This window comes from Setaria italica, chromosome VIII (assembly GCF_000263155.2).
Source record: "Setaria italica strain Yugu1 chromosome VIII, Setaria_italica_v2.0, whole genome shotgun sequence".
NCBI classification, from domain to species: Eukaryota; Viridiplantae; Streptophyta; class Magnoliopsida; order Poales; family Poaceae; genus Setaria; species Setaria italica.
Window position 1 is genome coordinate 32,842,465 of NC_028457.1, and position 14,017 is coordinate 32,856,481.

Genomic DNA, 14,017 nt, shown 5'->3' on the forward strand with positions numbered 1-14,017 from the left:
GGGCGCGCAACACCTTGCGTGCGCGATCCACGGCGAGAGAGCGAAGGGCGGAGTAGAGGGCGGGAGATATGCGGCCGACGCAGGGGAAGGGAAGGGGGAGGTCCGTCCGTACCGGAGATCGCCGCTGTGGCGGAGTCGTAATCGTAATCCTACTGCTGCTTTGGCGGCGGCGGCCACCGGACGAGCGGTGTCGAGCCACCTGGGAAGGAGGACCGAGGTGATCAGAGGAATCTCTCTGTTTTGGCTAGGCTTTTGAGTCGGGTAGACCTACAACTCTAGGATATCTTTTAAATTCTGTGTTAAGTTGGGAAATTCATGTTCCACTTAGAGCATCATTAGCAACAATGATACAACACACGACTACTCCCTCCGCTTCAAATTGTAGGTCGTTATGTATAGCAAAAGATACGTATCAAAAAAGTTAAAACGACGTGCAAAACGGATGGAATGCATAACGACTTACAATTTGGAATGAGCATGCACAGTGAACCAATGCATATGCCAAACTCATTCAAGTCACTCACCACGCAAGCGACAGTGTTCATAGAGGGCCTAGACAAACTATATATAACTTGTTCATTTTCCTTGGAAACATGTGATTCTGCATCAGCCATTCCCCGAATGGACCTTTCTGAAACACCAACCTAAAAGAAAACGTCTCACCTCAACTCGAGCCACTGGAACTGGATGCATACATCAAAAGTGCCTGGACATTCCGCCTGAAACGGCATATAAGGTTCAAGATAACAGCGTTCCAAGATCAAACCGGCACGCTTACGACTTCCCGAGCTAAGATAATCCCCTTAAAGTTAAGCTAACAGAATAGGTTACCACAAGGTTCATCACAGGTTCACAAAGTTGAGCATGATACAATCATCCAACAGCAGGTCAGCCTTGCAGACGCCAGCAGGCAACAGACCATTCAGCAAACAGCATCAGTTCGAAGGGAAGAGCCACACCGCACCGACATGATCAGCAGGGCCACCATGCCTATTCCATGAGATCGTTGGCAGAGGAGAGGAGAACTTTCCGTTATTTGCCATGTCGCTGGTGCCAGAAGTCGAGCTGCTGTCCCATTGCCACGAAGGGTAATAATCCTTGTACAAGAACCAAAAGCGATTGCCCGGCGAGTCATACTGAGGCAAGCAAACAGCCCTGGAGCACGGCCCTAGAAACAGCGCCTGGTCGTCCTCGAGGTTCATCACCTTGGCCCACCTTGATCGCCGGAAGTCAGCCTTGAATACCACAAGCTCAGGTTCACACTGTCCATCAAAAGTGTGCATCTGTCCGCTGCCATGAGCATGCTCGTGGAAAATCATTCTGCGCACCAGCAGCAACTTGCCACGCAATTCGACCAGATAGAGCATCCTATGAAACGTATCAGGATTATGAAAGTGATTGACCTTGATGGCCTGTCCAATCCGAGAAACCTGCGGGTCGCCGGTTTTGTCATCCACGCTGATGTCCAAAGCTAAGAGGTCCTCTTCATGATCAACAGCAAAAAGCTTTCCCCGGTAGAATGCCATATCAGTAATCCACAGAGACAGGTTCCAAGCTACCGACCACGTGGAACCTCCTGGCCGGCAGACTGCAACCCGATTGCTACGGCTACTCCAGAACAGTGCAGCGACGAGATCTGGTGAGCACGATTACCTTCAACACTTGGAAGTCTTGCGTGTCAATCCATTTCAAATATGACTCGCTGCTGGAATCATAACCCTCCTCAGAATCATCACTGTCCTCGGAATCATCACCCTCGTCTTCGGAACCATGACCTTTGTCAGGGAGATGAGCGTCCGATGGATCAGGAAGGGTCATGGTGGCACCGGAGAAAGGGTCCACCAAGACCAAGCACCGCACGCGACGGTACACCAGCCAGCTACCAGAAGCTGTGGCGAAGCTTGTTGCAGCCAGCGAAGCGGAGCGGCTCGCCCCTGGGCATGTTGTAGAAGGTGCCGCTGGCCTTGAGCGCGAGCAGTGGCGCTGGAGGGGGCAGCCAGACCTGCCGTGCGGCTGAGCGCCACTGTGGGCACACTGCGGCGAAGCGGACGCGGTCGGCGTGGGCATACAGGCGGCCGAGGACGAGGCACGCCAGGTCCAGCGGGATGTCCGACCACGACTGCGGTGTCGCCGCCATGTGCTCAGCCGATCCTGAAATGAAGAGAAAGGGACGAGGCGTGTCAGAGTGCACGAAGAGGCAATAGGTCGAACACCTCGCGTGCGCGCCCGCGCGCGGCAACGTGGATTTGGAAGATGAGCGGCAGCCGGCAGGGAGGAGACGGAGGAGGGAGGGCGAGGTGGGTTAGTACCGGAAGCCAACGGGAACGGAGAAGCTGTGGGTTCCGGCCACCCGGCGGCGCGTGCTGCTCCTCTGCCTGCTCCGGTCGCAGCGGCGGTGGAGACGTGGAGTGCGTTGGGAGAGAAGCAAATTGTAGCGCAGCCCAGCTCAGCGCAATGTAAAGTCACAGCGTCACATATGGGCCAAGCCCAGCCCGACAAGACAAGAATTTCAGTATTTCACCCATTATTGAAACGATTTGGGTAACCGGACGTACAACTATACAAGGGAAACAATGTGGCCCACGATATTATTTACCTTGGCACCAACAACCGTTAATCTCAATTAGGCCTTTCGGATAAGTTGTTGCTAACTTTTTTTTTTCTGAAAAGCCAACATTAGTTTTTAGAATATCTATCTAGAAAATCTCATAAAATTGAGCATTCCAACTTTCCATAACTTTTCTGAGCTTCCAGCTTTCCAGAAGCTGCACTAGAAATTCGTTGTTTATTTGAAATTTTGACTTTTCACATTGAGAAGCTGCTAGAAATCTCAAACAAGTGTTCCCTTAGAAAATGATGTACAACACACTATTCATGTGCATTATCGCCTTATCGGTAGAGGAGGAAATATTTGAATCAGGGTTTAGCAGCACCTTATTTCAAAAATGAAGTTGCACAATTTCAAAATTAACGAAATGAATAAATATATACTTATAGTTAATGGCCATTCGCGTTACACAATTTCTTTTTTTCAAAAAAAAGCATTACAATATGTGACCTACACAAAAAGGACAAATTAGTTATCAATTTTCTTCACAAAAATGATAGATTCTTTGTCTTTTTCACAGAAGGCATATGGTCATTTTTTTCCAATTAAATTTTATTTATCAATACAATTACTCCATTAAGTAGATTCCAATTCTTTCAAAATAAAGGGATCCAAACAGGACCTTAAGGAAATTCCAATTTTGATGCATTCTTGTAAAAACACTAGGCTATCAGTCTAATCCACTGTCTATGAAAGCAAGAAAGAAATGAAATACAGTAAATATTCTTCAGTACTCAACTGACAATCCACAGACTGCATGTTCATTTCCCTTGAACAAATGTGATTAGCACTAATCGTTCTTTCAGCTGGACTTCCACAAGCACCGATAGTTCCACAAGGATTGTTGACAAACTTCCACAAGCACCAATAATCTAATACCATAAAACTTAGCCTTAGTTCCACAAGGATCAGTGACAAACTTCTCAAGAACTACGCCTTACCCTTACCTCCCTATAAAAAAGATTCAGATAACACGTACAATAGTACTGGTTAAAGGTCGAAACAACTTCCTTATACAATAATGTGAACTAACAGAATGGGTTCCTAACAGTTGATAGTATACCTACCACAAGTTACATCAATACTAAACTCACAAATTGGCCATGACAATCAACTCACAGAGTCGCAGTTAATATCACATAAATGCACCACTGTACCACTATACTATAATCAGACAAGTACTGACACACTTAGACCCTGTTTGGGAGGAGGGGCTAAAATTTAGCCCACTCAAATAAAGAGGTTAAAATTTAGCACCTAGGGTGTTTGAGAGGGAGGCTAAAATTTAGCACTTTGGTTATCAAAAGACTCTTTTACCCCTCTCCTTTACCCTCAACTTCTAGTGGCGGAAGCGCTTCTCATGTGCCACCACCGCTGCGGCGGCCGCGTGCGCCGCGCACTGCAGCACCAGGAACGCTGCCTCCAGGACCTCCCCTTCACCGCCGGACCTCGTGACGATAGAAAGGACGAGGAGCACGGCGTAGAACGCAGCGAGGACCGCGGACACCGCCAGCGGGACGACGAACCCAGCCCCGACCCGCACCGCCACCGCCGCCCAGCCATCCCCCCTGTCCAGCAGCGGCTCCTTGTCGGCCCCGCCGGGCCGTTGAGGGCGCCGACATGCCGTCCCCAGGGGCGGGTGGCGCGGGGCGCAGGGGCAGGCGGGCGCGGCGCGGGGCGCATCGGGCGGCGCGGCGGGCGGGCCGCGGGCGGGCGGCGCGGGGGGCGGGCGGCGGGCAGCGGCGCGGGGGGCAGAGGCCGGGTGGCGGCGCGCGGGCGGCAGCGCGAGGCCGGCTGCGCTGGTCGCGAGCCGGCTCTGATGAAAAAAGATCCCGGGGAGAAAGAAGGGTACCGGGGTGGAATTTTGGAGGAGGGGGACCACTTTTTAGCACTTTTAGTCCATTTTAGCACCTCTTGAGAGGCTAATGGATTATGGGGGGCTAAAATTTAGCCCCTCCATTTTAGCCTAGGTGTTTGGGAGGAGGAGGGGCTAAAAGTGACTAAAATAGGGGTGCTAAAATTTAGCACCCCCTCCCAAACACCCCCTTAGCAGCTTTCGTTATTCAAACATGATATGACTTATAGCAAGTTTAATAACGCAGCTAGCAAGCGGGTCGCAAGGTTTCTCTCAGCCTTTTCCTAGCCCACTCGTACAATGGTTAGTTCTTCACCGTTAATACATGGCCCACAAGTCATTCTCACAAAGTTTCTTGGTTCCTGTGCCCAAGTCGGCTGTAAGCTTATAGCCCGCTTCTCCTCTTTCACCTCTTCTCTCTCCTCCACGTCAGCATTCAGCCTGCTTACAGCCTCTTATTATACTTGCTCTTACCTTGGAGCAACAACCTGCACAAGGATATAACAACCACCACCTAATGCGACGTGTGCAGTGAATCTAGGGCATCTTTGGCAAAAAAATAAAATAAAAATGATACAGTACATGACTCATTGCATAATGAACTAACCAATACATATGGCAATCTCATCCAGTCACACGAGTGGTAATTCATAGAGAGGGCAAACAAAGTTATATCATTTTCATTTTCCTCACAAACATGTAATTGGAGCCGGGAGCACAGTTATCGTCCTTTTGAAGATTTCAGGAACACCAACCATCTCAACAGAAACATCTTATTTGAACACTACAAGAGCCACTGGACTGGATGCATGCATCAAAAGTTAGCCTTAGTTCCCACAAGGTTCACGGACATTCCACCTAACATAGCATAACAGAAAACCCATAGACCTATCGAGTCCTACTCAATATAAAAAGGTTCAAGATAACAGCTTCTCGAGATGGAACGGACTTCAACAGCTAAATACTGCCCATAGAATTAAGCAATTTTAATAGGTCAACATCAACTGACAGGATTCTACCACAAGATCATCACAATTCACTAAGTTGAGCATGACACAATCATCCAACAGTAAGTCAGCTTGAAGACGCCAGCAGGCCACCATACTACGGTTAGAGAAAAACTGATGCACTTAACAGGTTCGATTGTGACAACTGTCCAATGAGCCACATCACTTGGACGGGAAGAGCCACGCTGCAGCTGAACGGCCCTGGTAGTCTCTCCACGAGATCATGGGCAGAGGGCAGAAGGGCTTGTGGTGGTTTGCCATGCCACTGATGCCAGAACTCGAGCTGCTCTCCCATTCCTCCTCGCAAAGGTGACAGTTCTTGTAGTCATCCAAGAACCACACACGGTTGTCAAGCGAGTCACACTGCGGCATGGAAACAGCCTTGGAGCACGGCCCTAGAAACAATGCCTGATCGTCCCCGAGGTTCGTCGCATTGGCCAACCGAGATTTCCCCAAGTCAGCTTCGAATACCTCAAACTCAGGCTCACACTGTCCAGCAAAAGTTTGTATCTGTTCGTTGCCTTGACTGTGCGTACGGAAAATCCTTCTGCGCACCAACATCAATGAGCCACGTGATTCAATCAGGTAGAGCATCCTATTCGAGGTAAGGCGATTATTAAAGTGATTAAACCTGATGATCTGTCCAATCCAAGCAATGCAGGGGTCACCGGTGTTGTCATCCACACTAATGTCCAATGCTAAGAGGAACTCGCCATAATCAATAGCGTAGAGCTTTCCCTGATAGAATGCCATGTCCGTAATCCACAAAGACAGATCCCATGCTACTGACCACATGGAGGCTCCTGGCCGGCACACTGCAATCCGATTGGTGCTACTCCCGAACAGTGCAGCGATGAGGTCAGGTGAGCACACCATTAGTTTGATCACTGGCCATTGATGGCGTTTCGTCCATGGAATAATCAACCACGGCGAGGAGGTAAACGCTGGATGGTGCAGGAAGGGTCGTGGTGGCACCGGTGAAAGGCTCCACCAAAACGCAGCCTGTATAAAATCAATTCACACAGGCTTGTAATCTATAACCATCAACGGCAAGCAGCTATCTTTCTTCTCCTGTCCTCTCCACTCTCTCGTCGTCTGGTCGACCTTCGTGCCATCGTCAATGGCGCGACAAACGGAGGTGAGGGCCGGTGCACGCAGCCTCCGTTCACTCATGCAGCTCGGTCGGTGGCAGCTGTAACATGCGTGCGTGCGTGCGTGCGTGTGTGTGTGTGTGTGTGCAGGGGAAGCAGCAGCGGCGGCCACCGCGGGCGTCGGTGCCGGCGTTCGGGGGGTGGGAGGGCGGCGCGCCGCCGGACTACTCGCTGGACTTCACCAAGATCCGCGCCGCACGGATGCAGCGACGCAGGAAGGCCGCCACCGCCAACGCTGCCGCGGCCGAGGCACCCGGTGCCGACGAAGACAGGGACAGGCCGGCATCATTGGTCCTCGGCGGCCAGCGAGGGGGGAGACGACGACCGCGAGCGGCGGCGCCGGCACCGCCCATGCCTCCGCAGCGACGCCGCCGATCGCGACGACCGCCAGCCGATCCGGCACTACGGGAAAGCTAAAAATTGCCGAGTGTATTTTTTTTGCCGAGTGTTTTTTTTGCAAGCACTCGACAAACAAGCTCTTTGCCGAGTGCCAAGCCAAAAACACTCGGCAAAAAAAAACACTCGGCCAATCGGGGCTTTGCCGAGTGTCAAAATAAAAAACACTCGGCAAAGCCCCCTCTTTGCCGAGTGTCAAAAAAACACTCGGCAAAAAAATAATTTTTTTTCCTCTTTTCACCATGAAATTTTTTCTACTCCCCACATACAACATGTGGTACTCCATGTTAAAATTTGGTATATTTTTTGATTTATTTGCTATATTTATTTAATTAATTGCATTTCAAGGAAATTTTTGGTATAAGTCAAATTTGAACTGCAAGTGATTCAAATTATGGAACAAAATGAGTAGAAAAATGATATTCATATTATTCGGCCCAATTTGAGACCTGACCCATGAAATGACAAGAAATTTCGAACATCTTGTTCAGGAAACATGACCACGAACGTGTGGCAGTGGTATTTTTAAATTATAAAAAAAACAAGCAAAGTCTGAAAATCATGAGATTTGTCATGATGTGATGATATCATAGGTGGAGGCTGTGAAAAAAAATTAAGAATGTTTTGCATATTTCGTCACGTACGATGTTTACAAACCGAAGCATTTCAGAAGAAGAATAGTAACGTTGAGAAGGAGTGCATAAGATTTGGAGTCAAAATGACGGTCGAGTTTTGATTTGATTACAAAACTTTTTGTATAGTCAATAGAGAATATATATTACTTCATTTAAATTTTAGACAATTTTTTAAAACTGTTAGATATTTTTTAATTTTTTTTAAAATATCTTTGCCGAGTGTACTAGGTTAGACACTCGGCAAACAACCGTTCACCGAGTGTCACCCTAGGACACTCGGCGACCCTTTTTTTTCCCAACCGCAACGCCTTATCCTCGCACCGCACCCGGGCCCCCTCGACCTCCTCCGCCACTACCTAAATGAAGGGCCAAGGGGAATTTGGAACCCGCCCCGCCGCCCGACGCCCGGCCCCCAGCCCCGCCGCCGCCCCCTTCTTCCCCTCCGGATCCGGCCTCTCCTTCCCCGGCTCCCTCCCCTCCGGCCGGATCCGCGCCCCCTTCTTCCCCTCCGGCGCGGATCCGGCGGTCCCCACCTCTCTCCCCTCCGGATCTGGCGCGTGGTGGCGGGCGTCAGCGGCGTGGTGGCGGACGACAGCGGGCGTGGCGGACGGTGGCGGCGTGGTGGCCGTGGCCGTGGCCGGCGGCCGACGGCCGGCGGCTGTTTCTGTTTTTTTTTCCGAAAATGTTTGCCGAGTGCTTTTTGACACTCGACAAATCATTTGCCGAGTGCTCGATGTTTGACACTCGGCAACTCCACCGTTTGCCGTAGGAAAGTTCGCTGAGTGCCGTTCGCCGAGTGTTACACTCAGCGAACTCTTTGCCGAGAGTTTTTCGGCCTTTGCCGAGTGCCTCAGGCACTCGGCAACCTTCCTGTTTCCGGTAGTGCGGCCCGGCCGCGCCGATCCCAAGGTCAGCTCCGTCACACGTCACGTTTCCACAGATCAACAATGCACTACGTGTATCGCATCTTGTTTCAGTTTACTATAAGACACAAAAGAACAACAATTTACTACCAAACTGCTGATGGTGACTAAAGATCATCAAGATGCGACATACGGTTTTCAACTGATGATTTGCCAATCCGGTCTGCAAATTAAAAAAAAGAATGCCATAGCATGTTCTTCCATATATATTCATGTTGCGACGTGCTCCCCACTCATCTTCTACTCCCTTTTGACATTTGAAACGTAGCCTATTCCTTATTATTCTCTACTAACTGTTCATCAGTTACTAGTTTTCATATGATTTTGTGGCCTTTGGGTGAGCAGGGAAGGGGCAAGTTCAAGGGCTACCTGTTTGGTTGCGTGGGTGGACTGTGGTGAGATCGACGTGCATGGACTTGCGCTACCAAAAGACGCTAAATTGAAGAAATGAAGAACACACGCATGGATTTGATATGCATTCTAAAAGAGATTGTATTACGCCCATCGAAATGTCAACTCTAAGGTCATGCCATCGTGTGGATGTTCAAGGGACACGTAAATTATCATCCATCTAAGGTCTCTCTGCCACATGCATGTTTGTGTATAAATATGTGCTTTTAAATGGATATTAGTGTTTTAGCTGATTTTTTGTGATGGAGACAATGAATTTTTATTATTTTTATTGGAAGTAAACTGAGTTATTTTGTTAAAAAGAAAGAAGGAAGCTGAAAGATGACAACAGCGGGAACACAAAAAATGTGAAGTTACCTTGTGGATCAGTGACGAAATGTGAAGTCACCTTGTGGATCAGTGGAGAAAGATCCAAGGACGTGGAAAGAAGGTGCCATGAGCATGGATGCGAATAAACCAGGGACTGGTGCACGAAAACTTAAAAAAATTTGAACTTTGAACGAGTCCTCAATTTATGCACGTCATCCTTCGAGAGGGGTCATGCTAATATTGTTCCAATTTAGGAGGATGTCTCCGAAGAGACATTGCGAGGGATGAATCTTTGGCTTATAGCTTGATTTACCGGTGTTTGGAGAGGCAATTTGGTAGTAAACATCTGGCTTCCCACGCGTTAGCTCCCCACCCACCCAGCGGGCCGGACCCAGGCGGCGTGCGCTCTCCATCCCGTGGTGGGCCGACCATCTACTTTCAGCCCAATATAACGAGCAACGCAGCACGTTAAACTAGTGGCCCATCATCGATGCAATTGAGCAGCAGGCAGTTGCAAGCATGAACGCCATCCAAAGAAGCGGACGAAACATTATTTTCTCCAAAATAAAACACACACGCAAATTAAATCACTCCTTACGAGCTTATTTAATTACCGCAGGTAATTACACGCACGAATCAACTGTGTAGAGACGACAGGATTAAGTTCCAAGTAATTTCTAAGCAAATTAATTACTGTAGAAGGTCCCGGAGGCCGCATACTGGAAGCAACTGTGTAGAGACGACAGGATTTCCTTCATGCTGACAGGCAGCAGCTGGCATTCCGAGAAATTTATCTTGCTTGGGACTTCCGAACTCTGGTATGCAGCTAACGAGAAGACAATCTGGAGTATGGAAGTCCGGGAGTGGAATTGCTGCAAGGCAGTGCAGCTTCTGACAGTCATACGGCCTGCCGATCAAAGTTAGGAAACTCAATCTTAGCTATCATTTAAACGATATAAATGATATACGCTCACGGGAGCATATAACAGCATGACGGATGTACATTATTGGTGGATGATGCCAGAGGGGAACCATGAATATAATGGAGTCCCCCCGGCAAAAACCTGCTGTTGCTAAAATTCTATCTAGGTCCCAAAAAACAAACATTACCTTAGCAGCAGGTAGTCTTTCGATCACATTATCCATCCCCGGGTGCCCATAAGAACAAAAACCTTTCTGATGTGGCTAATGTCCATACTATCGTCCTTGCATTCATCTGGTCCTCCCTTCCGCCAAAGCCTCTCTACGAGCTCTTCTGATGTATCCTTCAGTAATAACTGCACAAGGTTTTTAAGGTGTTCAATACCTTGAGGAAGATACTTCAACATAGGACAGTCACCAAAGTTGAGCTCAGCAAGGTTTGACATCGCACCCTGTTCTATTTGAACTTGATTGAGCTGTGGTGCGTGCCATATATATAGAACTTGAAGTCTTGGGAAACACCCTGCAGTGAAGTGCAGCTTCTTCCCATCAAAAGCCTTGGTAAGGCTAAGGAGACATAAACCACGTAGCACCAACAAACTGGGAAACGACTCCTCATCAATTCTGCAGAATTCCATCTCCAACTTTGTGAGACTACTGAGGCGAGACCAAGATGACAGAACCTTCGGTATTGATTTTCTCTCCAGCTGTCCTTGTAAACAAAGCCAAGAAAAGGTTGGAGGTAAACAAAGTCCCTCTAGATGCAGCACTTCCTTCTCCCCTAGAGTTATAATTTCTAGATGAACAAGATGACTCATTTTGTTGACAGCATCTCTTAAGTTACCAGAGTGTTCACTTCTCACATTGCAGACACTGAATGTTCTTAGCTCTGTCAAATATCCAACCTCACGCAGAATTTCTGGACTTGCCTCCACACATTGCAAAGCTTGCAGTGACATCAAGTGCCTTATGCCACTAGGCACCTTTACACCACTGCGACGGCGAATATCTTCACCTTCACGATAAACATTACATGCATAAAGGTATCTCAACTTCTGAAGTTTTACAATGTTATTTGGCAAATACAACAACGGAGCATTACAAGCATCCAACACTTCCAAGTTTTGCAACCTTCCTATTGTTTCAGGTAGACTTTCAATAGCAGTAGATCTAAGGCCCAAATACCGCAGATGAAACAAGTTGAATACCTCAGTAGGCAACATCTTGATACAAGCACCTTTCAGATCCAACGTTGACAGCAAATTCGAAGATGTTAGGATGGGCCTCAGCAAATCAATATCGATATACCTCTCAAAAACATGAAGTGAACGGATATGTGATGCATTTGATGGACTAATTCGGTCAAGGTTTCTACTCTGGATTGATATACGACGTGTGGGCCCTCCAGAAAATTCCCCAGAGCCATCATACACTTTACCAAAGCATTCTTTCTCTGCTTTTTTGAGCGCAACAAGCCGTATTACATCATGCATTTGACAACATTTCAACCGCCCAGTATAATTCCTCTTCACTACCTGTAATAGGCTTCGGTTCACAAGCTCAGTCAAGTACTCCTCCGCCACTTCCTCCAAAGTTTGGTTCCCCTTCTTCTTGATGAACCCACTACTAATCCAGTGCCTCATTACTGTCCTCCTCTTGATGGGATAATCTTCTGGGAATAATGCACAGTGTAAGAAACAATTTTTCAAATCACATGGAAGGTCCTCCAAGCTGACTTTAAGAATAGTCTCAACACGAGGCATCACATTTTTAACCAACTGCAGCTCTAACTCATCATATGCTTTTTCCCATTCGGCAGAAGTTTGTCCTTTCGCAGATAGTTGGCTGCCGATGCATGCAATAGCAATAGGCAACCCTTCACACTTGTCGACAAATTTCAAAGCCAAAACCTTCAAGTGCAATGGGCACTTTCTGTCACCATCGTTCCAAAAGGCTGATTTGCAGAATAACTCCCAAGAGTCATCTTTGCCAAGTGGTTCCAAGTGAATAGCTGAATTACTGGTTCCTAATAATGATACTTCATGCTTTCTTGATGTGATAACAAATCGACCAATACAATTAGATGGGAAAACAGTCCTTATCTCTGACCAGACATCTGCAGTCCAAATGTCATCCAGAACTAAGATGTACCTTTTACCTTTTAGGTACTCATAGATGGTCGGAGCTAGTCTTTCCATTTCCATGTTGGCACCATCAGCTGTGATGCCAAACTCTCCAGCAATTTTCTTCAACACCTCTTGAACATCATAACTCTGTGACACGGTTACCCATGCAGCAGCATCAAAGTCCATTTTGATGGTCTTGTACACATGAGCAACCAAAGTTGTTTTCCCCACACCAGGCATGCCCCAAACAGCGAATATTTTGCATCTCTGTTCTAAATCACCTGCTAGCCATTGAACCAGTTGCTTCTTGTGCTCGGTAATCCCCACAAGGTCCTCATCCCTTGTGAAATTCAAAGCTTGATTGGCATGAAAAGCAATGCCTCCAGCATTTCTATCCGTTTGTTTCATGGTGTAGTCCTGGTTCCGCTGCTTAGCCCCTTGAAGCCTGCCCTTGATATCATTCAGCTTGTGCGCAAGCCGGCGCCAGGTACTGGCATACTTGATCCTCTTCTTCATCTTGGAAACAAACCCTCCGTGCTTGTCCTCCAGCTTGTAGGTGAACTCATCAACAACATCCTCGATCTCAAAAGCGAAGCCCCTGATTCTGTCGACGAAGAGGCCGGTGGTCTCATCAGTGTCCTTGAACCGCTCTGCTGTTTTCAAGTAAGCCTGCATACTCTCAAGCTCATCCTTGGCTTCATGGATCTCACCAAAGAGACCCTTGAGGGCAGAGGCTTCGTGGCAGATCAGTGATGCACCAGAACTTGCTGCCTCTTTCACCAAAGCTGCACCGAGCTTGCCAATCAGCAACCCTACAACTGCTTCAGCCATGGTGGTTGTTGCGTGGATGGTTGAGAGCTGAGTTACAAGTGGTTGGACTATGTCCGAAACAACACCAGCGCGCACTGGCGTGCTGGATTAGCATTAGCAGGTTATGAGTTGTTTGTGTCATGGGGCGCTGAATCATTCACAAACTCATCCATCATCAGGTCTCTCTCAAAGTCTCATCAACTTTATTTCCAAGCCAATCATGTCTCTCTCAAAGTTTTATCAACTTTGTTTCCATGCCAATCATGTCTCTCTCTCTCTCTCTCTCTCTCATCAACTTTATTTCCAAGCCAATCATGTCTTTCTCAAAGTCTCATCAACTTTGTTTCCAAGCCAGTCATGTCTCTCTCAAAGTCTCATCAACTTTATTTCCAAGCCAAGGACTTGGTCTTCCTTGACGCTGTGTTCATTACCTTCTGAGAAATTTCGTTTGACGCGGTAGCTGGTGCGCGCAGCTGGGATCGACGCGCAGAGCCATGGAGCGCTAGTCCACCAACTGCTGCATGCGTGCAGGCTTCGTGAGCGCCATGATCAAGGAGGTGTGAGGGGTGGGTTGATTAGAAAAAAGTGAGGAACTTTTCTGCAAAATAATCATGACCCCAAAACTTTGTATATGTAATGTATCCTATGTACATGTATATAAAAAAAATAAACATGCTATAGTTCAACCCAAACAAAAGAAAAAGCCCAGGTCCGCTCCTTCCTTTCTTCCCTGTACAACGGTTCGGTTCCAGCCCAATAGCTAAATTGGGCCATTCTGCCTGTCCCTCCTCCTCTCCGAGCATAGAGGACAGAGAGTGGGAGAGGCAATTCGTCGAACACCTCGCGCGCTGCGATGCACGGCAGG

General features: G+C 48.0%; 2 protein-coding genes across 3 annotated transcripts; both read right to left on the reverse strand.

Moving 5' to 3' along the window:
• Positions 1-809: 809 nt before the first annotated feature.
• LOC111258206 lies at positions 810-2,407 on the reverse strand. The gene is made up of 2 exons (XM_022829087.1): positions 2,310-2,407; positions 810-2,151 (listed from the first exon to the last, which is right to left on the reverse strand). Exon 2 carries the CDS (start codon positions 1,524-1,526, stop codon positions 936-938), a length of 591 nt encoding a protein of 196 aa, XP_022684822.1. The 5' UTR covers positions 1,527-2,151; positions 2,310-2,407; the 3' UTR covers positions 810-935.
• A 7,423-nt stretch (positions 2,408-9,830) lies between these two features.
• On the reverse strand, positions 9,831-13,662 carry LOC101767286 (disease resistance protein RPM1). 2 transcript variants are annotated; one of them, XM_022829439.1, is made up of 3 exons: positions 10,668-13,662; positions 10,406-10,572; positions 9,831-10,202 (listed from the first exon to the last, which is right to left on the reverse strand). In XM_022829439.1, exons 1-2 carry the CDS (start codon positions 13,171-13,173, stop codon positions 10,508-10,510), a joined length of 2,571 nt encoding a protein of 856 aa, XP_022685174.1. In that variant the 5' UTR covers positions 13,174-13,662; the 3' UTR covers positions 9,831-10,202; positions 10,406-10,507. The 2 variants fall into 2 exon arrangements, with proteins under 2 accessions (XP_022685174.1, XP_004979653.1); XM_004979596.4 differs by having other exon boundaries at positions 10,406-13,662.
• Between the last annotated feature and the right edge of the window lie 355 nt (positions 13,663-14,017).

Excerpts from the sequence above, each read along its gene's own strand:
- LOC111258206 (XM_022829087.1), bottom strand. The coding sequence starts at position 1,526 with ATGGCATTCTACCGGGGAAAGCTTTTTGCTGTTGATCATGAAGAGGAC.
- LOC101767286 (XM_004979596.4), bottom strand. The coding sequence starts at position 13,173 with ATGGCTGAAGCAGTTGTAGGGTTGCTGATTGGCAAGCTCGGTGCAGCT.